This window comes from Ambystoma mexicanum, chromosome 2q (assembly GCF_040938575.1).
Source record: "Ambystoma mexicanum isolate Mex_15411 chromosome 2q, UKY_AmexF1_1, whole genome shotgun sequence".
Lineage (NCBI taxonomy): Eukaryota > Metazoa > Chordata > Amphibia > Caudata > Ambystomatidae > Ambystoma > Ambystoma mexicanum.
This window is the reverse complement of record NC_090924.1, coordinates 1,085,981,290-1,086,005,869: the sequence shown is the minus strand read 5'-3', so window position 1 is coordinate 1,086,005,869 and position 24,580 is coordinate 1,085,981,290. Positions and strand designations below refer to the sequence as shown.

The 24,580-nt window shown below is 48.8% G+C and overlaps 1 protein-coding gene across 1 annotated transcript in view; it reads left to right on the top strand.

Moving 5' to 3' along the window:
* KRIT1 (KRIT1 ankyrin repeat containing) overlaps window positions 1-24,580 on the top strand; it is a 1,383,280-nt gene that overhangs the window by 1,221,358 nt on the left and 137,342 nt on the right. Inside the window, exon 15 of the mRNA XM_069648434.1 lies at window positions 10,938-11,144. Coding sequence (XP_069504535.1) covers window positions 10,938-11,144 — 207 coding nt within the window. The remainder of the gene's footprint in view (window positions 1-10,937; window positions 11,145-24,580) is intronic.

Here is a 24,580-nt window from a genome sequence, read left to right as displayed (position 1 = left end):
GCAATACTTATACCAGTGATTGCGTCAATGTCAGGACGGAGACCTCCAAGGGACATCGACTCAACTAGGCATCGACGCACAGCACCCTCTACTTTGAAAAGATTTTTTCAAGGCAGCAAGCTGGATATTAAGAAATATCAAAGATAAGGAATACGTGGGAGGAACATCCAGTCGAAAGAACGTTACCATGGGTATGTAACTTGTTCTTCTGGCTCCCTCAGGCACATCATCTGACGGTGAAGTGGCCCATGCAAGCACCTCAAGGGGCACCAGCTGCCGTCGCCACCCAGACTCCACGGTCCACCACCACCACCACCCAGTACCCCGCAGCCTCCACAGGCTAAACTGCCACACTCAACACAGCTGTGGACATCCCGCCAGCTCCATCCGCCACAATGACCGCAGCTGCGCCCATCCCGCCAGCCTCAACCGCCACAGTGACCATAATTGCGGCCACCCCTTCAGCCCCAACCATCACAGTGACCACAGCTGCAGTCATCCCGCCAGCCCCAACCATCACAGTGACCACAGCTGCGGCCACCCCGCCAACCATCACAGTGACCACAGATGCTGCCACCCCGCCAGCTCCAACCATCACAGTGACCACAGATGCTGCCATCCCGCCAGCCCCAACCATCACAGTGACCACAGCTGCTGCCAGCCCCAACCATCACAGTGACCACAGCTGCGGCCACCCCGCCAACCCCAACCATCACAGTGACCACAGATGCTGCCACCCCGCCAGCTCCAACCATCACAGTGACCACAGATGCTGCCACCCCGCCAGCCCCAACCATCACAGTGACCACAGATGCTGCCATCCCGCCAGCCCCAACCATCACAGTGATCACAGCTGCTGCCATCCCCACCCATCACAGTGACCACAGCTGCGGCCACCCCACCAGCCCCAACCATCACAGTGACCACAGCTGCGACCATCCCGCCAGCCTCAACTGCTCTAGTGCCACCACCACCTGCACAGCAGCCAGATGTACGTGGCCAGCAATCAAGTGCTGAGGACATAGCTGACAATGCTGCAGATGACACATGGGAGACCACTGACCACAGCAGCTATGAGCCTCCAGTATTCAGCATGATGAACCCAATGAGCCCACAACGCCCGCCCTTCCCCAGTGTCAGGGAAAGGGACGGCCGAATCGCTGCATTGAGGAACAGCAGGATGCCTTAACTGCCCTAGTGCAGCAGCACCTCCAGGAAGCACAGTTGATGCGGGAGAGTGTACAGGCCAGTGGCCGGCTGTTAGGCAGAATCCTGTGCAGTTCCCTTGGGGAACACTGCAAAAGGATTAAGACTACAGGAGCAGCAGTAAACTCAATTGGTAGCAGTCTGCACCACCCAGATTTACCTGGTAGCTGTGGCGGAGCAGTCAGACTTCTCTCAAGAAGAGTAGGGCAGTATGCAGAGTATACACAATAGGGCTAAAACACAGTAGAGCAAACAAACACTGACCAGAGCTTTGTATAAAAAGTATATAGTTATTTATTTAAAACACACTTTAGATAATACACTAGCACTCTCAATGAAATGTAATCTAAAACACAGTCAGGTAAGTATATACACCTTCCTTGATAACTATCAGACAAGTCAGGGTTAAAGCACAACTGTTTAAAACAGAAGTGAGCGCTTAACCTAGATGGCACTCCAATAGTTTAGGTTAAAAAGGGAGAGAAAAGGCAGAGCATAGTTCCCAACACTTTTGAGTTCAGAGCAAGGGGAGAAAGGCAGGTTATACTGTAGAGCCAAAGTTCATAGGCCCGGCCCACTTTAAATGGAGCAAGCAAAATGTGCCGAGGATCACACGGTTTAAAGTGCACTGAAAGTCTTTGCAGAGTGTTCAAAAGAGGTTGGGGTGATTCAAAAGATATAGTTAGAGGTCTGGAGCCAACCCAGTATAGAAGCCAAGGATTTAATGGTCACCTTTAGCAATCTGTAGAAAGGGAGGCCAGGCAGGACACAGTATCTTAAAGCGAAAGGAAGCTCCAGCGGGGCCTGTTGTTCCTGGCAGTGGTTGCAGTTCATTGTTCCGACCAGGGGAACAGAGGATCTCGTCGAGGAGGAAACTTGGAGTCTTTGCACTGCACAGGTATGAAACCAGCCGCTGAGTTCCCGATTACAAGGTGGGGTACTTTTATTCGCTGTCAAAAGTGGTGAGCTTGGCTATCCGGCCGCCGGGGTGCTTGGCACGGGCGATTCGACCAAGGGCCGTCTTTGGAAGGCGAAAAGGGTGAACTGGTTGATCCCACCAGCTCAGAGGAAGAAGACTCGTCCAGCAGAAGATCTTCTCTTGTCGTCGGGAAAGTGGTGAGGTAGCTGCAGCAGGGCTTCACCGGTGGTGTCGTCGTTGCAGATGGCTCTGCTTCGTCCCTCTTCGGATTCTTAGGTCCTGTGGCGACTTCTGAAGTTCCAGTCCCAAAGGCTGTGCTTTTATGCAGAAAAACCCCCATTCATCAGCCTAGCTGTCAAACACACATGCTAAGTGGTGAGCCGGGTGGCTCAATACTGGGCCAATCAGAGTAAAGTGTGACTTGGGTTGCTAAGGCAACGCAGTCCAGGGTGCCAATTCCCCCCTCCACCCTTCCTGTGGAACCCAGACAGAGTGGCACCACTTGGAGGGCTTCTGTGGAGAAGCCCACCAAAATAGTGGAACGAAGGGCTCGACCTTGGTCAGAGTTACAGAGACGGACACAAACGTCATTTTAGAATCGAGTTCTGGCAAAAAGACCCAACCAGTGATTTAATATTAAATAAATAAACCGGCGGTATCTTTAACATTGCACCAAAAAGTGGTGCGTTTAAAATGAATGGGAAAATCCCATAGAGAATATTCCGGTGGAATATTACGTGTGGTAACCACTGCCACCAGCCAGAAATTCGACGAGGGGGGACGGGACAGTGCCCCCTTGAAAACAGACCAGGGGCAATCGAATTACCCCTTACCAGTACTTCCACAATATGATGGTTTGTACTGGTAAAGCCAATGGTGACTTTACATGCCCTGGGAGACAGTAGTCAGTCCCAGGGTATGGAGTCTATGTTTGGGGGTCACTGTGACACACCTGTGGTACTGCACTGGGGGTGCTGTGTACCACACATACAGAAAAACAGATGATACCCTATGGAGTAAAAAGAAACCCCATAGCCCATAAGCACATAACAAGTCAAAGACATACCTCAAATCATGCCTAAGAGTGGGAGTAAAAGAGTCTCACTCTTAGCAGGAGAAAAGAAAACAAACCCCAAAAATCCAGCAAAGCTGCTGGGGGACTCACTAGGTTTGTGAAATTAGCCTTATAAGAGAATGCTCCCTAACACTGGCGCACTGCATGTGCCCTTGGACATGCCACAGCTGCCCTCGTCCTGATAGCCACAAGGGTAGGCAAGGGTGGATCATGTCCTCCATTGCCGAGACCATGGCAATGTGCCTTCAGGCGTTTCTTGAGAAACGGCCCACTGAGCAGGCACATACACCATCCACAAGCTCCACGCCCGCATGTTCTTTGCCCAGCAGCCCAAGGCATTGTTTGATGCACCATTCATCCTCTGCATGCCAGATGGCAAATAGGGCGCAAATAGGCTCACAAGAGACATGTGTCCTGTATGTGTCTCCTGCAAGGAATACATGGACAACATGACAAGAGTTGTTTAGAGATACTTAGGTAAGGATAGTTGGAGGAGGGATAGTTGGGGAGGGGGGGTCATAGTCCGGGAGTGGGTGTGGGGAGGGATAGTTGGGGTGGGGTGGTGAGGAGGGATAGTTTGGGTGGTGGGTGTAGTTCCACATTTGTTTTGCATTTGATTATTTACATTACACTTGGTGTTGCATTGAAATCATGACTGAACATTCATTCTTAGTGTCAGTGAGTGTTTAATTTCTTGTACAGTGCTGTGTTAGCTGTCCTAGGCCATGTGCATGTGTGATGTGCTAAAAAATAGTGGTTAATCAGAGCATCGCGGGCCTCACGACCATCCATGGCATCCCTGCAAGGTGCCAATGGCAGTTCCTCATTACTGTAATTCTCATTCTCTGCATTAGGTGGGTGCATGGCCATGTCCGGGGGTAGTGGTATGTTGCACCTAATACACAATTTGGGCAACATGGCACAGGCCAGGACTATATTGCCTTCCTTCACAGGGCTGTACATCAGTGTCTACCCCCTGATCTGCTCAGGCAGCTGAACCTTGCCTTTAACAAGCCAAATGTCTGCTCAATGGTACAACGTGCCCTGTAGTGTGCACGGTTGTATCCCTGCTCGTGCTTGTTCTGTGGTTGCCTCACGGGGGTCATCAGCATCATATATGTATGCGCACTTGGAACAGGCAGGCAAACTGGCTACCTGCTGTGGGGTATGCTAGTGGTTTGGAGGTGAGGTGGTGAGCTGCATTTGAATGATTAGTCTGTGCTGCAGGCGGTGTGGGTTGTGCTCAGTGTGTTTTTGCAGGGGTTTGGGCCATTGGTGTAATGCATTCTGGTACCTGTAGTGCATTGTTATGTGCCAGTCCAGCTTTGCTGTTATCATGCATGCGCATGCTCCATCTGGCCATTTGACACACGCGAGTCATGCACTTCAAGTCATGCATGCTATTTGTGTTTCGGAGATTGCATTGCACACATGCACTGCCGATAGTTGTCGCCCCGTCCCCAATTCCACAGTGCACATGCTTTGGCAATTACACTCACCCAACAGCCAGGTCCGCTCAGGTGGGTTAGCCCCTTCCCCCCCGCCACCCCCCCATTCCATAGTGCACACGCTTTGGTAATTATACTCGCCCAACAGCCAGTTCCACTGTCTGCTGTGATGTGCCATGTACCCTGGCAGTGTGGAGTTCCTCAGCACCATAAAATCGTGTGTTGATCCCGGAAATCTTGCACAGCAATGGGTGATGAAGTGGTGTGCATCACACCCCATCTGCACATTGAGGGAGTGGTAAAGTTTACGGTTCCTGTAGACTGCCTCAGTGGCATGCTTGGCCACCAACTCCACATGTGTGTAGTCTAATGCACCAATCACATTGGGCATGCCTGGCAGGGCATGGAAGCGACTTTGGTGGCATTGACCTGGTCAAGTGTACTGGGTAGGGCTATGTGATCAGACATATGCTGCAGGAGGGCTTCCAGGACCTGAAGAGGACCCTCGAAAAACAGGGTTGAGATAGCATATGCAGTTCACCCACAGTGTGTTGGTAGGTGCCGTTGGCAAGAAAATGTAGCACAGACACTACCTTGAGCAAGGGGGGGGTTGGCAGTACAGATCTGGATGAGGCTGACAAGGTCATTGTGGATCAGGTCCACTATGGAGGTGATGGTGTCCCGGTCTAGCCGGTAGAGGGTGTGAATCTGTGTTTGGCTGAGTTGAAGGGTGTGGCCCTTATGTAGGATATGGGTGGCTGCCTGCAGAGTGCAACCTGCTGGCCATTGTGATTTTGCATGGCCATGATGTCCCTCCTCCTCCTCCTACGCCCTGCAGCCTCCTCTGCCTCTCTACCTCTTCCAGTTGTATCCCTGAATGCATGGCCTCCAGCTCCATTACTGCTACTGCAAGCATCGTGGTGGTGGAAGGGGTGTGGGGTGTGGGAGTGGTCCTTTTGTGCTTTTCCAGTGCTCATGGTGTGCACCTGGGCTGATTTTGGCCACCTGTGGCCTGTTCCTGGACACCTGACACTGTTTTATGCCTGGCCCGCGATGTCCGTGTTTCCGGCGCCGGTATTACGATGCCAGTGCCACTTTTATGCCGGTGTTTCCGTGAAGTTGGTACTTGGGATGTGCCCATTCTACCGCTCTGCCGGTGTTTCAGGCACGGCTGACGCATCATTCCACAGATTCCATTCACGCTGCTGCCGGATATGGTTGGTCACTTGCGCTGACGGAGTTTGCGGCATCACAACTCGGAGTGTTCTGGTCCGGAAAAAGGTGCCGGTACGGCACCGCTATTTCTGGACCAGCATACTTGTAATGAGGCCCAATGTCCTCCTGCATTCCGCTCATACCTCATTGCTGCAGGAGTTCCTCGCCAAATCACACAAACACTCACATGCTGCTTGCAATGGTGGGCAGCACTGCAGAACATCACCAGTGGGTGCCCATTCCAGGACCCCATACCGGATAAAACTCTCATAACCGATGTCTCCCTGTCCGGATAGGGAGCACATGTAGGCTCCCTTCACATCAAGGACAGATGAACGGAGGAGGCCAGTCTCCACATAAATGTCTTCCAGCTCAGAGTGGTGGGCTGGGCCCTGAAATCCTTCGTACCAATACTTGCACTCCGGAGTTCAGATTCTCACTGACAATACCAACAGGATAATGCTGCAAGACTTTCACCTCACAGGAGTGAACAACAACATTGGGGACAGCCTAAGCAGGGCGACCAGCCAATCTGACGAGTGGGAGCTGTGCGAAAGCGAATTAAACATCATATTTGCCGAGTGGGGGCAGTCGGCAGTAAGCCTTTTAGCAACAATGCAAAATACTAAATGCACACAATTTGTCAGCAGGACGCACCAGCAGGGGTCGATGGGGAAGGCGTTCTCGTTCCTTTAGAAGGGCCTCTTCGCCTATGCTTTCCCACTGTTTACAGTCATCAGGAAAGTAATACAAATGATACAGACATACCCATGGAAGGTGATACTGATAACACCCAATTGGCAGAGACAGACATGGTATTCTGACCTTGTGCAGTTGTCTGCGGGAAACTGGATGCGTCTACGCAATAGGCCAGATGTCTTCTCGAAAACCCACGGGAAAGTGCTTCACTACAACCCGCAAACACTCAAATTGACGAAGTGGCTTCTCGCCTCTGAGAACTCGTCAACTTAAATATTTCCCAGGAGTGTACAGACATTCTGAAGGAGCAGCACAAACTCCATTCACTAATCGCTCCTACCAAAGCAAATGGACAAAGTTCTGTTCCTGGTGTGCACAGCACCCGGATATTCAGAACCTCTCAGCAAGTCCAGAAGCTGTCCTGCACCTGCCAGCCATCTCCAGGTATACCAGAAAAAGAAGGAAACACCTTTTCAGTGATCCACTAATGAAGCATTTTCTTAGGGGATCATTTAGATAGTTTCCCCCTACTAGGAAATGTCCACCACAATGGAGTCTCACTGTAGTTCTCGCCAGACTCATGAAAGCACCGGTCGAGCCATTGGCAACTGCTCATTTAAAGTTGCTTTCTTGGAAAGTTGCATTCCGTATAGCCATTACATCAAAAGGAGAGTCTCGGAGCTACAAGCACTCACGGTAACCGAACCATACCTATGTTTTTACAAAGACAAATTAGTCCTTACAACCAATCCACATTTTATTCTGAAGGTACCAACCCGAATTTCATAAGCTTTGATTACCTTGCCAGTGTTCTTTCAAGAAGCGAAAACACTAGCAGAAATTGCATTGCACTCTTTAGACGTTAAATGAGCACTGATAACCAACATGCATAGAACTAAGTCCTCAAAACCTCTACTCAGCTGTTTCTCGCCTATAGACCTCCAAACAAAGGGAAGGTGATTTCTAAGCAAGGAATCGCGAAGTGGATTTCATCCATCATCTCTTTTTGCCATGCAAAGGCAAACAAACCGCTGGCTGGGCCTGCCCACGCCCACTTGATAAGAGCTACAGCAGCATCTGCGGCAGTGTGGTCCGGAGGGCCCCTGAAAGACATTTGTCAGCCAGCCACCTGGTCTGTCCATACATGTTTACTAGGCATTACTGCGTTCAAGAACAACATTATGCTGACGCGAAGATCAGAAGAGCAGTCCTGTAGCGCCTTCTTCAATGAGGTAGGCCTTTTACATTTCATGTTTATGCTACTGTGAAATCTGTTCATCGCATGTGAATCTATGAAATTTCCAATCCTGGATAAATGGAGTTGCACGTAAGAAACCTATCCCTTCTATTGAAACTTGCAGGCGTTCAGAACACCAGGGCGGATTCCCTCCGTAGGTACTCTGCTCCTGCCACGAGTGGGAGCTGCAGGAGTCTCAGCTTCTCTGGATATTTCATTGCTGGGGTACTCCTGACATCAACCTGTTTGCCACTTTCCAGAACAAGAGGTGTGCAATGTTTGCCAGTAGGTTCCCTCACCCGGAGAGCCTGGGGGATTCCTTCTCACTCCCCTTGAGGGGGGGGGGGGGTTCCTATATACATTCCCCCCATAACTTTGGTGCCACGAGTGCTAGCCATGTTCAGACAACATCAGTGCAGACTGGTCTTAGTGGCCCCTGCATGGCCAAGACAGTTCTGGTACTCCAAACTCCTGTCTCTAGCATCTGCCCTTCAATGAGACTTCTTCCTCTGCAGGATCTGCTATCCAGAGGCGGGAAGGGGGAGCTGTCCTCCACCCAGCTTCGCTCAACCGGACGGCCTAGCTCCTGTTCTCCTAGAATTCTGATCCATCCCATTGTCTCAGGACTGCAGATGCATTCTGGCCTGAGCCTCTTCCACGCTCGCCTGCTACAAGAGCAAATTGAAATGTTTTGCCATGTGGCGTGCACCACAGGGGTTGGACCCTTTTGATACTTCTCTGGCACAAGTGGGGTTGGCACATTCATCCATCAAGGTGCACTTTGCAGTGGTTTCCTGGTAAACCAGTGCTTCTTCCAGGTCTTCTCTTTGGTCTAGCCCGGCTTGTCAAGGAGTTCCACCAAAGGCCTCTTTCGTTCTTTCCCACCTACCAAGCACCCCGAACTGGCTTGGGAACTGAAAGTGGTTCTGTCAAGACTCTTGCATCCTCTGTTCGAGCCACTACATAAAGATCAATGAAGCTTCTCTCCTAGAAGGCCACCTTCCTCATCGCCATCACTTCAGCACGAAGAGTTGGCGAAATCCAAGCTTTCTCTTGCAAGACCCCATACCTTAACTTCCAAGGTGGTCGTAGGCACAAATTCATCCTTTTTGTCCAAGGTCCTGTCAGCATTCCACCTCAATGAACCTGTGGTGTTACCTGTTTTCTTTGGATGCCCTGGATCTTCCGTAGAGCGATCTTTACATTCCCTGGATGTCATACATTGCAATTCTAATTGGTTATTTATAACGAGCTTAATACCCAGAGGTTTCTAAGCGCGGATCCGGGGATAGAACCTGTGTTGCTCTACGTCATCTTGCTTCCAAGACGGGTGTGTTGCCCTACATACTTTGAAGTACTACGTCGCTAGCACAAAGTCATTCCGAAAGTCCTGTTGACTCTTGTGATCCGTTGCCAGGTGGATCTCATCCTGCATTTCTTTGTCATCATCAGGCTGGCAGGCCTCTCCCGGGAAGACCCAGGGTGCATTCCGCCAGAGCGGTGGTCACCACAACAGCATTTCTTTCGGTTGTTCCCCTGCTAGACATCTGCAAGGCAACTACCTGGAGTTCCATCCACACTTTTACAAGATTTTACTGTTTACTGCGGCAGAGTCCAGAGTCACCCAGGCGGTTCTGTGTAACCTGTTTGCATGGGGTCAGTGTCTCTTGTGGTAAGTGTTGCTACGAAGAGCTTGCCTCCGCCCAGTTTGGTGATATGGCACTGCTTTGTAATCTATTCAAAGTTTTTGAATCTATGAAAGATCCAGTGCTGAAGAAGAAATAAGTTACTTACCTGTAACTCCTGTTCTCCAGCATTGGTATCTTTCATAGGTTCACATGCAACCCTCCTGCCTTTGCCTCTGGTTCTTCGTTTTCTTGGCTCATAATGCCACTTTGCGTACGCTTGCCAAAATCTGAAGATGGCTACCAGGGGTGCAGCCTAGGAAGCTGTTCTTATTGGATGGAGGCAGTATGACCTAAAATGACTAGAAAAGAGCACTAAAGTGACTGAAGTTTTCAGGTTAAAAGATAAACCGCTCTATTACTGAAGATTCCCAGCCTGACGACCGGGAATATTCACAGCATGTCAATCTATGAAAGATACAAATGCTGGAGAACAGGAGTTACAGTAACTTATTTCTTACTTACCGTAGTTACTTCTATTCGCCTAATCCAAAGTCCTCTTTCCTCCACATGCCCTACCAGTGGCTTCAAGTATGCATTTATAGGAAGTCCAAGAAATTCCTTACAATTTGGCTATGAGAAAGCCCTGAAATAAAAAGTGATCATGTCAGTCAGTTCTGTGGATCACCTGTGCTTTTAGTCACCTACGTTAGAAAGGATCCCACCAATTAATTAAAAAATGTATTCCTTTTTTATAGCTCAAGCAAGCTCTTTTGCACCCTAGATTTTGCTTGAACCACTGCATTCCAGAGTACGTTCCTCTTTCCACAAGACTTTTCAGAAACTGTCTTAGGAAGATTATCAATAAGGTGCCACTATTGGTAACAGCATCTGTTTTCTATAAACATTAATCTTTGGACTCCAGTTTCAAAGCTACGCCTCATTTTGGTAATTTGGTGCTAGTCCTCGATCATTGCCTTCAGATTATCTGTGTTGGCCCTCTATTTTAGAACTGCTCAGCTTTTTAAGATTTTTATCCACACCAGCCTGCTACATTTTCGCCTGAAAGGGTAAAGCAGTAGATGGAACCAAATGTGGCTATGTATATATGAGAGGCACACCTGTGGTTTCTGAGCTTGCTTGTGAAAATCTGTCAGGAATTTGTCCCTTTTTGTTAGCCGTTTTTATAATCGTTGTCTTGTATACTTCATTGTGCATTACAGAACATTTCCTCTGTATTTTGCTCGGACGATCGTCTACTCATCAGTCTTCACCTATGAAGGGGAAACTCAGAGGATTTAGTGCGTTTATGCCTGTTTGTACAACAGGCCACAAAATGTGTAATCGATACAAGTAAATGATAAACTCACTCTTTGTGAGTAGGTTTGGTATGCTCTGTGCATGTGGGGAACTGGCATTCATGTGAGAAGGCTAGTGAAATGTGTGCCTGTCTAGTAGCTTGCAACTTTAAAAGTTTACCCATATTAACATGTTATGTATTTTCTACTCCTAGAATCTCAGCACAAGTGAAGGAATAAGTAAAGAGATGCATCACCTTCAACGCATGTTCCTTCAGAACTGCTGGGAACTGCCTACATACGGAGCAGCTTTCTTTAATGGTCAGATATTCACCAAAGCCAGTTCCAGCAACCACAAAGTGATCAGAGTCTACGTGGGCATAAATGTCAAAGGTCTACATCTCCTGAATATGGAAACAAAGGTAAGATGATGTGTCAGTTTGTTTTCAGGCTTAACCCTGCATTGTGACTTGGTGTATATAGCCCCAATATGTGTCCAGCTTTGGGCATTCCCACCAAATGTGAGCCCAGGTTCCCACCCCTCCACAGTCTCTCCAGCACAGTTGGGAGGAATTCGGGTACATCCTATGCAGTTTGACCGGGGTTAAATGCCACTGAAACATGAACTTTAGCCAGGTCTCACAGACCTGTATAGATCTAGTAAGTTTTGGAATCTAGCTTCACAGTCTCTGCCACTCTTGTTCCCCTATGTCCTTACCCTTGTCCAATTCCAACTTTCTCTTGTAGGGCCTGATGGGTATAATTTCCCCCACCTTGATATACTTGTAGATAATGGTCATCAACCCCTTGTCTCCAGAGTGGGTGTCTAAGTATTTTTCAAAAGGAGTCAGGGGGTGCGATCCTGCTGCTTTCAGGGTCGGATGTGACAACCAGTGGCGCAGTTGCATATATCCATATCTATGTCTCTCGTCTAAGCCAAAATCTAGTTTGCATCACTCGAAGTCTTTAACTTTTCCATCCACAAACATATCCCTCACCATCCTGCAGCAACCTTGGTACCATTTCCCAAATGTTAGTGTGTCAGCGCCCGGGGTAAATTGAGGGTTTCCCCATAGTGGCGTGTATGGGGATGGGAATGTGGTAATCTGAGCCTCCTTCACTGCAGTGTCCCAGGCTTGCCCCAATGTCGAGGTAATTTTACTGGCATACATTTTGGGGAGTTCTATCTTCCCTCGATTTCCATAGGATACCTTCTAAGTGTGCTGCCACCACCGCCCTATCCATCGGCCTCCAGGGTTTATTCCTGTCATCCCTCTGCCAGTCTCTAAGTATCCTGATTTGCGTCGCTATATAATAGTTCCTAAAATCTGGCGCTCCCATACCTCCACGAGAGGTAAGCGTTCTCACGAGGGTTGCGGAGATTCTCGGCTGTTTATGGTTCTATATGAAGCGACTAGTCGCCTTCTGTAGGATGCTGAAAAAAGCACAGAGGATGTCTACCGGCAGAGCTGCAAACAGATAGAGCAAATGTGGCAGTACCGCCATTTTTAAGACGTTCACCCGTCCTAGCCATGAGATTGAGAGTGGTCCCCAGTCTATTAGCTTTGATTTAATCTTTTCCAGTAGAGGCGGATAATTTGCGTGATATATTCCCTCTATAGTTTTAGTTAAGTGTACTCCCAGATATTTGAAGTTATCACTTGCCCATCTAAACTCATATGTCTCTCTGATTTGTTGTTCAATGGGTGTGGGGAGGTTAAGGCTAAGTATTTCTGACTTATTGGCATTCACTCTCAACCCGGCTACTTGTCCGAACTGGGCAAGTTCCTCGCTAACTCCCCGCAAGGACTGGTCGGGGCATGTCAGTGTGAAAAGAAGGTTGTCCGCAAAAGCGGCCACTTTATGCTCATGTCCCCCGAATGGAATGCCGGATATAGAGTCTGCTCCTCTCACCGCCGTCGGGAATGGTTCAAGATGTAAGGAGTATAGCAGCGGGGAAAGAGGGCACCCATATTTAGTGCCTTGTTCTACAATAACCGGTTCGGATACCTGACCGTTAACTGTCAATCGAAGGATCGGGGCTTGATAATTGGCCTTAATCCTGTCTAAATATTTGGGCCCAAATCCCATCCTTTCCATCGTAGTGAAGAGGAAGCTCCACTCCACCCGATCAAAGGCCTTTTCAGCGTCTATCCCAAGTAGGAGGGCAGGGACCCGCTTCCGCTGTGTATTTTTCAGTTAGATGGGATATCCTCTGCACATTATCTGCCGTTTGCCTGCCCTTAATGAATCCCGCCTCATCGGATTTTACTATTTTGGGCATGATCGAGTCTAGCCTAGATGCCAGGACCGTAGTGTGTATCTTAGCATCCATGTTTATTAACGCGATCGGACAATAGGAGCCACACATCTCTGGGTCTTTCCCCTTCTTGTGAATAAGGATGACCTTTGCTTCTTCCATAGACCTGGCTAGGACATTGGTGGGCCCCACCTGGTTAAACAACTTTGTCAGGTGCGGGATTAGGACTCTTTGTGCAATTTATAGAATTCGGCCACGTAGCCGTCAGGCACGGGAGCCTTATTCATTGCTAATGAGGCAATAGCTTTCCTGACCTTGTCTGTTATATCTTCCTCTAGTCTTTCCCTGTCTTCGTTTGATATCGTCACGAGTGGTATTTGGTCAAGGTAGGTCTTTTGCTTTGCCGGGTCTGGGCTACCAGAGGAGTACAGTTTGGTGTAAAAGCTGCAAAACTCCCTTTGTATGTTGTGGGTTTGTGTCTAGTTTAACAAATTACTTCATGTGCCATAGGCGTTCGCCCCTGAAAATGATGATCAGAGATAACTTGTGGCTCAGGATTCATAAGACCAATCACACAGACAAATGGCCTAACCAGCAGTTTGATGCTTAAAATGATGTTGCTTATCACTAGATCTTTAATAAAACATGCATCTGCCACTGACATCTCCTCCTATATAGATGAACATAATTTAGATATATGTGCTGGTCCCATCTTATCCCTCGCAATCCCTGATGGATATACAATTTTGAGACAGGATAGAGAAGGGAAAGGCGGTGGCGTAGCAGCAATTTTTAAGGTCTCGTTAGACATCTGGGGAGCAAATATGGACGGTATTGATGGTTGTGAAATACTCCATTTCAAAATCAGGACGAACCCGGAAACCACCATTAATATAATTTTACTATATAGACCGCCCAATCCCATGAAAGACGTTTTGCTACACCTTAGTACCAGTCACTATCGTTTCCTAAACCTTACACTAAAGCTGTGTTAATGGGAGATATGAACCTTTGGCTGGGCTGCAAAAAAAGATAGAGCAGCCAAAAGCCTGGTAAAATCCCTAAGCATTCTTCTAGCCACAGTTCCTCCAGCAATTTGGTGAATATGATTTTGTGATTTTATAAATGCGGTTCAGGGACATATACCATCTGATGCATAGTTTGTAAGCGGATTCCTTTATTGTGGTGCATCTGGAGGTGCTGTGTGCACATGCCCATACCTGGTTCCATTCCTCTGTTAGTGACTCTTGCATGTCTCTTTCCCAGTCCATTTTGTATGTGAAAATGTCAGTCAGTTGGTCGTTGGAGAGCAGTCTGTAGAGTCTGGAGACCCCCTTCGCTGTGTTGTCTTCCTGCAGTGACAGTTCTAGGCCTGATGCCATTCGCGTGCCCATTCTCTTCACCGTTGGGTGGGTGATCCAGTGCCTTATTTGTGCATATCTATAGCGCTCATTTTCTCCTATATTGAATTTCTGCTGGCAGTCTATGAAGAGTAATGGAGAGCCATCTTTGTACATGTCCTTCAGGTACATAGTTTCAGCTCCTGACCAACCCGCCCAATACCCTCGCTGAAGACCCAGTGTGAAATCTGGGTTGTGCATCAGTGGCGTATATGGTCCCATTCCGCTCGGAATGTGTTTCTTTTTCCGGGCTTTATCCCAGCTTTGCAGTGACCATTTTGTAATTTCCAGTAGCGGACCTTTGCTCTTTCGGTTTTCTTTTCTCAGGCTCAGCAGTGCCATTAGGGGAGCCGATGAGGCTGTTTGTTCGATTCTACACCATCCTTTATGGTTCTCTGGTTTTGCCCATCTCAGAATTGGTGCTAGTTGTGCTGCCAAAATGTATCTGTCCATTTCTAGAACTCCTAGGCCGCCCAGGAGGGGGGAGCGCATTAGGATTCATTTCTGGATCCTGGGTTTCTTACTATGCCATATGAATTTGAAAATCACATTTTTCAACTCCCGGACTTTGGCTGGTGGTATGGGCACTGGTAGTGAACTTATTACATAAAGGAGACGAGGGAGGATAGTCATTTTGACAGCTGTGATGCGGGCAAACCAGGACAGCTCCTGAGAGTCCCACCTGCGCATATCTTCCTGTAGCTGTTTCCACAGCGGGATTATGTTTGTCTGGTATAGCTTGTGTGGTTCTCTAGCCAGGTGGATTCCTAAGTATTGCAGTTTTCTTTCCACCCAGCTCATCAGGAATGTCCTCTCCAACGTCTCGGTCTCTTCTCTCCTTGCTGTTATGTTCATGGCTTTTGATCTGGAGAAGTTTATCGAGAACCCCGAGACCTGTCTGAACTCCTCCAGCTGAGCCATCGCTTTGGGCATCGTATTTTCTGGGTCTCCCATGAAAAGCATAATGTCATCCGCGTACATGGCTATTTTGTGGGTTTCCTGACCAATTGTAACTCCTCTGATGCGAGCATCCTGTCAGAACTGCATTGCACATGGCTGCATCACCATCGCAAAAATCAGCGGGGAGAGGGGACAGCCCTGTCGAGTGCCCTTTCTGATCTTCACGTACTCTGTACTCTGTCCATTGATCCTGAAACTTGTCGATGGATGTTGGTAATTAGCGAGCACCATTTTTGTAAATTCTGGGCCACAGCCGAAGCGATCTAAAATCAGTTTCAGATAGCACCAGTCCATGCTGTCAAAGGCCCGGGTGGCGTCCAGAGCTGTCACTGCAAATGACTGTCGTGTTCGCCCCCCAGCATCTATGACGTCTACTGCCCTTCTGACGTTGTATTGTGTGTGCCGATCAATGATGAACCCCGCTTGGTCATCGTGTATTATGCTTGGCAGGCTTTTCATTAGACGGGTTGCCAGAATTTTCATATAGATTTTTGCGTCAGTGTTTAACAACGCTATGGGCCGATAGCTTGCGCAGTTGTTAGGATCTTTACCTGGCTTCAGGGGTAGTATAGTTATGGACCTCCCCATATCAAGCGTGACCTTCCCCTCTTCTCCGATTGTATTGTATAGTTTTGTCAACGAGCCTAGCAATTGTGTGTGGAATGTCTTGTAATAGCCCTTGCCAAGGCCGTCTGGACCTGGAGTCTTATTTTCTGGTAGTGCTGAGATGGCATCACTGATCTCTTTTGCCGTAATTGGATTCCCAAGATTGGTTCTGTCTTTCTCTGCAATTTGGGGCAGCTGGAGGGTATTGATATAGGTGAGTTGACATTCTGGGTCTAAGTTCTCACTGTCTAAGAGTTCCTCATGAAATCGCTTCATTATTTCTTTTTTGTCAAGCTCTGCTGTGTGGGGTTTTCCATAGGCGTCATTTAGTTGCACTATGTAGTTCCGGGTTTTTTGCTTTCTCAATTTCACTGCCAGAAAACGATTAGCCTTGCCCCCATGGATATAATAGGATGTTTTGTCTGTAGCAGTGACTAGGCGATCCGGTCTGCCGTGTGATTCTCCAGTTGAGCTCTGATTTTCTTAGGGATTTCCTCGAGCCCTGGGCTTTGTGTTGGGCTTCTGCAGCTTTCACATCTTTTTCTAGTTGGTTTGTCACCAATGTTCTTTCACGGTAGTATGCCGCTGCTTGTGACATGAATTCTCCCCTAATCACTCTTTCCTGCGTCCCATATTACCCCCCAGGCCGTTTCCCCGTTGTCGTTTTCTTTGAAGTAGTTGTTAATGGTGGTCTCCATATGGGCCCTTAGCGCTATGTCCTTCAGGGTATTTTGTTTAATCTCCAGGGAGGTTTTGCTCTGTTCACTTCCACCCCCCAATCAACACCCACCATCACTAGTGCGTGGTCTGAGTGATATTCCACTCCTATTTCTACTTCTGTTATTTGCGGGACTAATGTTGTGGACACTAAGATCATGTCTATCCTGGAGTATCCGAGGTGGACAGCTTAGTAGTGGGTGTACTCTCTCCTGTCTCTGTGGAAGAAATACCAAGTTTCAATTACTCCTAATTCTCTGAAGAATCAGCCCAGGGCTTGTCTGTTTTTCTGATCCGTAGTTGTTGGTGGGAGTGTTTTGTCCAGCAATGGGTCCATAACGCAATTGAAGTCCCCACCTATTATCAGTTGGCCCTCGCACCAGCTGCCCAGTTTGCCCAGGAGATCCGTTATGAACACATCTTGGCGACTGTTTGGAGCGTAAATTGATATGATTGTGTACAATTTCCCCTTTATCAGCACTTTGAGCCCCAAGTATCTGCCCCCTTTGTCTTTGCGAGTTTGTAGTTTTTTGAAGTCTAGAGCCCTCCCAATTAGTATAACTACTCCCCTTATTTTCTCTCCACTTGAAGCGTAAAATTGTTGTGGAAAGTTCCGATTGGTCATTCTCTTCTCGTCTTTGGGTAGGAGGTGTGTCTCCTGTAGGAGCCCAATCGCTAGTATCACCCGGTGATTTATTGGCGAGTTCAGGCCCTGTACGTTCAGAGATATTACCGTTGACTCAGCCATTTTTGTGTATGAGGAGTTGCGTTGTTACAGGCTGGGCCTGAGGTGGTCAGTGCCTTTCACGTTTATCTTTTTGGTTCCCTGGGTCTCTAGGTTGTTCTGTCAATGTGCCCCTTGGTTCCTTTGCTCTTCCAGCAGCCCTCCAATTCTCCCTCCCTCCCTCTCCCCACTACCCAGATGTGCTGTTCTTTCCCCTCCGCGTAGGTTTTGTATGTTTGATGTATTGTAGTCCTCTATCACTGTTCTACAGTTGTACATTCGCTGGTTAGTTAGTTCTCCAAGTGTTCTTCCGACTCTTGTTATTCCTGGCTCTGTTGTAGGACCTTTGACTTCTCTGTTTTCTTTGAGTTATGCTTTTTCTCGATTGACCATTCCCACGGTTTACCCGCAGTGTCTAGGGGATTAGGACGTGGTCCTACATTCGGACGATCCTGACCTCTAGCTGAAGGATTGCACAACCCTCCTCGCAGGTAGTGATTTTCTGCTGCTTGCCCTCCCATGTAAAGAAGAGGCCAAATGGGTGCGTCCATCTTTATCGTATCTGCTTTGCTTGGAGAACTTTTGTGATCTAGGTCACCTGACCTAAGCCCTGCCCACCTGGTGCCTTCCTGCCTGCTGCTCTTTTTCACCACTTAGCAAGCCGCGCCCACCTAGTGCCTCCCTGCTTCCCGCTCTTTCACCCCACTTAGCAAGCCCTGCCCACCTGGTGCCTTCCTGCTTGCCGCTCTGTTTCCCGACTTAAGGAGCCCTCCAGCCTCTTTTCCTTTGCAGATGGGGAGCAGGTGCAAGTGGATCTAGGTCACCTGGCCTAAGCACCACTCACTTTCTTAGCCCTGCCTCTTCCTTCCTGCTCTTAACTATTAGATCAAGAGCGTCTTTCGCCTGGGCGTCTGCAGTGAAGGGCAGACGAAGAAAAGGGCAATTCCTGTTCGGACCAGGAGGACCCAGGGCCCGACCCCCTGCTCAGACAGCAGGTAAGCATGCATCAACATGTGTTACCCCTTTGTCCCCACAGGCCATATCCACCCCCTCTGGTCCCCCTGTGATCTTCCCTTGTGCCCCCCCTTCTCGCACACAGGTGTTGCATGTTTTGCTTGATTCTTCTACCCTGCTCCCCCTCAACCTCCTCCAGCCTACTTCTGCAGGAGTCTGTCCTGATACATTCTGGTTTCATCATCACCGTCTTGTGGCCAATGCTGGATTTGACTTTTATGGACTTCATTCATTCATGGTCCGTCACTCTTTCTCAACTCTCATGCTGGACTTCCTTTGCATCTTGTATTCATGGTGGCCCTTAATCATGCTGTTCCCATCTTCATCTTGTATCCTGGCTTACAACATTATGTGTTACTACTGACTTGTGCAATTGTATTCGCTCTCCACTCTTGCTTCTCCACTTTTTCTGACTGCTTACTCTCTGTTCTCTCCTCCTTTCCCTTCTCCCTTTTCCTATCTCCTCCGCTTACTTTCTTCTATGCACTTACTCTATCAGAATTGCCCCTGAACCTAATATGATAGCAACCTTGTCTGTTTCCTCCACCCTCCCATTACTGTTTTCTTCCTCCTCACCCCTCCTCCAGCACTATCTGAAATGTCAGGCCTAGTATGATAGTCGCTTGATTTGTTCCTCCACTCCCTTTCTGCACCCCTCTCCCTCACCTTTTGTTTTTCTCCGGCTCTACCAGAAATATCGTCAGGCCTAGTACGGTAGTCACCTGTCTGTTTCCATTTCCTTCCCACTCTCCCCCTTCCTTCCTTATCTATGTCTTAGCTCTTGCACTATCTGAAATGTCGTCAGGCCGAGTATGATAGTTAATTTCACATCCTTACTGTTCATGGCCTGTAAGAATGTCATTGTATTTTCCCTTGTTCCCTCCCTTGCCTTGAAGCGCTTTGAAACACATTGTGTATAGGCGCTATATAAATAAACTATCATATCATATATCATTGGCTGCATCAGTTTTCTCTTGTGGAGCGTACTCGGCACTAGGTCTTGGTATAGTTGAATGTGAGAGCCGTTGATTATGAGGTCATTGTGGAATCTTGCTGCTCTCAGTACATCTTCTTTCTGACAGTAGGACGTTACTTCTATTAGAACATCTCTAGGTCTTGCTCCGGGGTCATTCCGTTTTGGGCCAACTCTGTGTATACGATCAAACCCGATTTGGTCTGGCTGCGTTTCCGGGAGCAGGCTACTGATACATTGTTGCATCGTGTCCTTAAGATCACAGTCTTGGGTCGTTTCGGTAAGGCCTTTGATCCTGATGTTAGATCTTCTTGAGCGGTTTTCAAGGTCTTCGGCCTGTAGTTCCAGGTTGGTTGTTGCGTTGGCCAGCTGTTCTTCTGCTACATTTGATAAGCCATTTTCGACTATATCTATTCTGCCTCCCAGGTCTGCCATTTCTCTGCTTACCTCCTGGAGGGAAGATTTCAGTTCCTTCTTCATCTGTTCCAGCTGGTTGTGGAACGAGTTTGTAAGTCTGGCTTCCATCCCCTTCAGACAACTCAGGAGTTCCTCTTTATCTGACGCCATTGTATTTGGTGATGTTTCCACTGTGTGGGTAGGGCGTTCCAAAGGAGGGGGGGTGAAACACTCTCTGCTCTCCGACTCTGACCCCAGCACTTTTCAAGTTGGCCCACTTGAGTTTTTGTCTGGGTTCTCGATTTTGACTGTCCGGCCCTTCCTCTAACCCCTGGCATTAGAGCTGCTCCTTTGGGAGCAGACTGTGCTACTCGGATGCCGTGCAGTCAACTCCTTGACCAAAGTGTATGCTTCCTTCACCACTTAGAGCACTTAGGCCAGTAACGTGCTTCTTGATTGTTCTTGTTGTCTTTTGTCGCGCTCTCTGGATCTTTAGGGCACCTTGAGGTTGCGCTTATCTTGTGGTAGCTCACGGGGAGTATTATGTCTCATACCCTCCGTGCGTCAGCTTAATGTATGTGTCTTGTTACGTAGCAGGGCCCCAGGTTTATCTCAGTACTGTGCCTGTGAGGATATCAGAGCGTGTGTTTAGCCCAACTCGCCTACCTCATGGGTAGTCCGCAATCCTTATAGGGAGTTTCCCTCCGCCAGTGCGTTCAGACCGCTCGCACACAGTAGACGCCGGAGGTAGGGGGGCCCTCGCACTAATACCTGCCACGTATGTCATCTGGGGGCAGACTTTTGATGTTGCTTCCAGACACGACTCGAGTAGGTGGAGGACTGAGGAGGATTGCTTGCTGTTCTTATTAAGTTAGCTGATTTGGGTCTTCTGTTGTGTCTAGCGAAGTAGTTTGAGACTGGTGACACGCTGGGTTGGGACCGGATCAGTTCTTCATGTGGATGTAGCACCACTAGTAGGCACAAGACCGCTGAAGTGGGCGCTCCTGCGCAGTCTGCGCCCCTCTGTGCGATCAGTTCCCACCACTCTAGTTCAGAAGGCCCAGATTCCCTTTTAGTCGGTTCCTGTTTAGAAATTATTCGCGAGGGGACTCGACTTACTATATGAGGACCCAGGACACTCTGGGGCTCTGATGTATGGGGCGTTGGCTGACAGATATGGGCGTTTGAGTGCAGAGGTCGCAGCTGCTACTGGGGTAATGGCCGGTTAGGACCAAGATTGTTAGCTCCTTTTGGACTGCTGTAGCCCTTGACTGGCCTCTTGTGTGATATTGGGCCCTGAACGTTTCCTAATGAGTGTGTGTATTATTGTTAGAGGCCTTATTCCTGCCCTTCGGCAGTGTTGCAGCAATATTGCCCTCTCTTCTTGCCTTATGCTTGCGACTTTCCCTAATAATGTAAGTTAGATCTCGTGTCTCCACTGGAGTTCGAGAGTCAATGAACCCTCTCTGGGGCCAGGCCGTGCCGCCGCTGCCAAGCTCCAGCTGGTTGCGTGATTACAAGGGTCTTGTGGGTATTTCTGGATGTTTGCGCCAAGGGACTACCGCTCCATTGAGGGCGAGTGGCTTGCCTGACACAGCTCTAACTGCAGTGTCCCTGAGAGTCGGAGTGCAGCCACTAGAGTTGTATCGCAACGCGTGTCTTACCAGTTGTCCATAGCGCTGCATTGCTGCTGGAGTACACCCCCACGTAGGCCCCTCTGTTCGCTAGTGCTCGACAGTTCCACCCGGAGCGCCAGCAGTTCAGTAGGGGGGGGTCGGCGGGTTGTGGGAGGGTTGAGCCGCTTCTGGCCCTCGGACGTAGGTTAGGGTCCGGGTATTGCTGTATCCGCAGATCTTCTTGCAGCTGCTTACAGGTGCCCATCTTATTGGATGGGGTGGCTGCGAGGGTGATGGGTGGCTACTAGGGGGCAGGGGTTGTGGGAGGGTCCCAGACCTAGTGTGGTGGTCTTGACCTCGCCCTTTTGGTGAGATCTGGGTGGACTTCTTCTTGTGCCCTCCTTTGTTGGGTAAGGCCAAGATTGGAGTAGGCAATGAGATGAGTAGGCACAGGGCAGAAGGGACAAGCAGGCTGCAATCAGTCACTGGTACTAGTTGAAGCTGGATTGGGAGGAACTACTCCCGCACAGAGGAGACATCCAGGTAACAGAGCACGGGTCAGGGAGTTGCAGAAGGAAGGGTCCACAGAGGAAGAGCGCTCAGGTAAAAAGCTAGGTGTGAGATAGGCACAAGTGGCAAGATAGTAAAGGCACAATCCAACACCGAGAGGGTGACCAGGGCGCTGGGTACAGGATGAAGAGCAGCAGAAGGAGGATTAGCAGAGGATGTTCGTAGAGGTGAGAGGCTAGGAGTGAACACCAAGAGCAAGTAACTGGATAGTTAGGGCACGATGCGGAGTAGGCCCAGTAGGTCAGGGAGCTATAGAAGGAAGGGTCCACAGAGGAAGTGCGCTCAGGTAAAGAGCTAGGTGTGAGTTAGGCGCAAGTGGCAAGGTAGTAAAGGCACAATCCAGCACTGAGAGGATGTCCAGGGTGCTGAGCACAGGATGAAGAGCAGCAAAATGAAGGTCAGTGGAGGATGTTCATAGAGGTGAGAAGCTAGGAGTGAGCTCCAAGAGCAGTTGACTGGATAGTTAGGGCACCATGCGGAGTAGGCACAAGATGGCGAGATAAGCAGGGAGCAAACAGTCAAAAGAATGTAGTGAGAAACACGCTGTCAGGATCAAGGCAGGGGGAGATGTGACCATAGAGTAATGGAGCGCGGGACCCCCTGCTGTTTGGGAGTTAGGAGGATGACAGGTGGCCAAAGCCGGAGCGTGGTATGGGCATAGGGCAGATAGTACTAGAGAAGTGATCAAGTGCGGGATGATGGAAGGAGCTGTACAGTCAGGTCGGAGCTGGTAGTACAGGCTCAGGGGTGCTAGGGCTTGAGAATGTCATTGGAGCTTGTGCAGAAGGGCAGCCGTAGAATGCTAAAAGCACTCCAGCGCGGGATGATGGCAGGAACAGCAAAGTCAGGTCCGGAGCTGGAGAAGGCAGAGTCACAGGAGCAGACGAGGTACTCGCAGAGGTAGACTGCAGCATATGGACACGTTGACAAGTCCGGAACCGGCTGGAAGTGTGTCCCAGGAGTGATAGGACAAGGGTGAGCCCAAAGCGTTGGAGCACCGGAGACCAGGCAGCCCAAGGCAGCGTGCAGAAAAAACTCAATGTAGAAGAGCCTCAAAGCAAACAGATTAGGCAGGAATACCGGTAGGCAACCACAACTGGCACTCGATCGAGCCAGACAGCGCAATGCACCAGCAGATATCTGCTGCCAGATCCAGTGAAAGTGAGGCAGAGAGTACCAGTAGCCGGCCGGGTACTGTCAGCTGCCAAATACGGCGAGAGACACGCGGACGGGTCAGATGCCGGGCTGGAGGGAAGTCCCTGGAGGCATGGAACGCAGGCACCCCTGCCGCACAAGAGCTAAGAGGTCAAGGCAGCCAGAGCCGGAGCGCCGGTCGGGCTCGGAGTTGCAGAGAGCCGAGGGCCAAACAATGTGGAAGCACAGGTGCGGGTGAGAGCTCAGGCAGCAAAGCCGTCCAGTCTGGAGCACCAAACGGGCTCAATGTAGCAGGGAGCCAAGTGGCCAAACAATGCAGAGTCACAGGCAAATGATCCGCAATTGGATATTGGGCAGGTTATGCAGTGCTACACAGAAGTTGTAGAACGCAAGCGGGCTCTGCCGTGAGAGAGCTAGAGCGGGCCGGAGGCCATGATGGTTCATACGCAGATAAGATCCAAGGGCTGCGTTCCCGCAGAAAGTGATGGCGATTCCTTGGTCCAAAGGTGCCAGGGTGATTGTAAGCGGAAACGTGCAGAGAGGAATCGGTAAATTGTAAAAAATACTAAACACTGTCGGTTTGAAACAGCCTGAAGGTAGGAGACGCCGGATCAGGCTTCCTTGCTTCTGCGCCCCCTGGTGGTCACCTAAACAGTATAAACTTACACATAATACTAAAACATGTACACCAGAAGCTATGCAGAAATGATTGGTGCCATTAATTACTGGCACCTAGTAGAATAAAGTTACTACCTATTAGAAAATCTAATAGCTGGTTCACACCAGAACTGCAAAGCCTCAAATCAAAGAAAAATAAACACTTTTATAAATGGAAACAACCTAAATTGGAGAAGGATAGGCTAGCCTTTCAGGAAGCTCCTCAAGCTTTAAAAAAAAAGCTAGGATAATTACACACAAAACAACATGTTAGACCACAGAATTCTTGGGGCACAACATGAATCCAAAGAATTGAAAAGAATGTTTAGTGATTAGTGTGAATTAATTTTTATGAGTATAGCTGAACTAACATGAATTTTCTGTTTTCTTATTTGATCTCAATTTTCTGCCTTTGGATTGAACACAATGTATTGCTGATGATAATCACGTAAACAAATGTATGCATGTGCTGGGAAGATTTGAAAATCAACCTATTTTCATACAGCTTGATCTACTATTGGTGATGTAATTGCATATGGGTGACACAAAAATCTTTATGCCTTGAAAAAGCCCAGAGCGACGAAACATATGTTGGCACGTTTTAGAGCCGGGATTTTTGAAGATCAAATAATTACTATAACTGGCACATTGACATAGTATTGCCATTGAATTGATGATTGAACAATAACAGTCCTTTAAAATGTTTAATTGAAAATGTGGTTAACATAAAATAGAACTGCTTGTAGTTGCAGAAAAGGCTGAACATTTGAACACACGAAGCAAGTCTCCATTGGGAATATTGTTTAATAG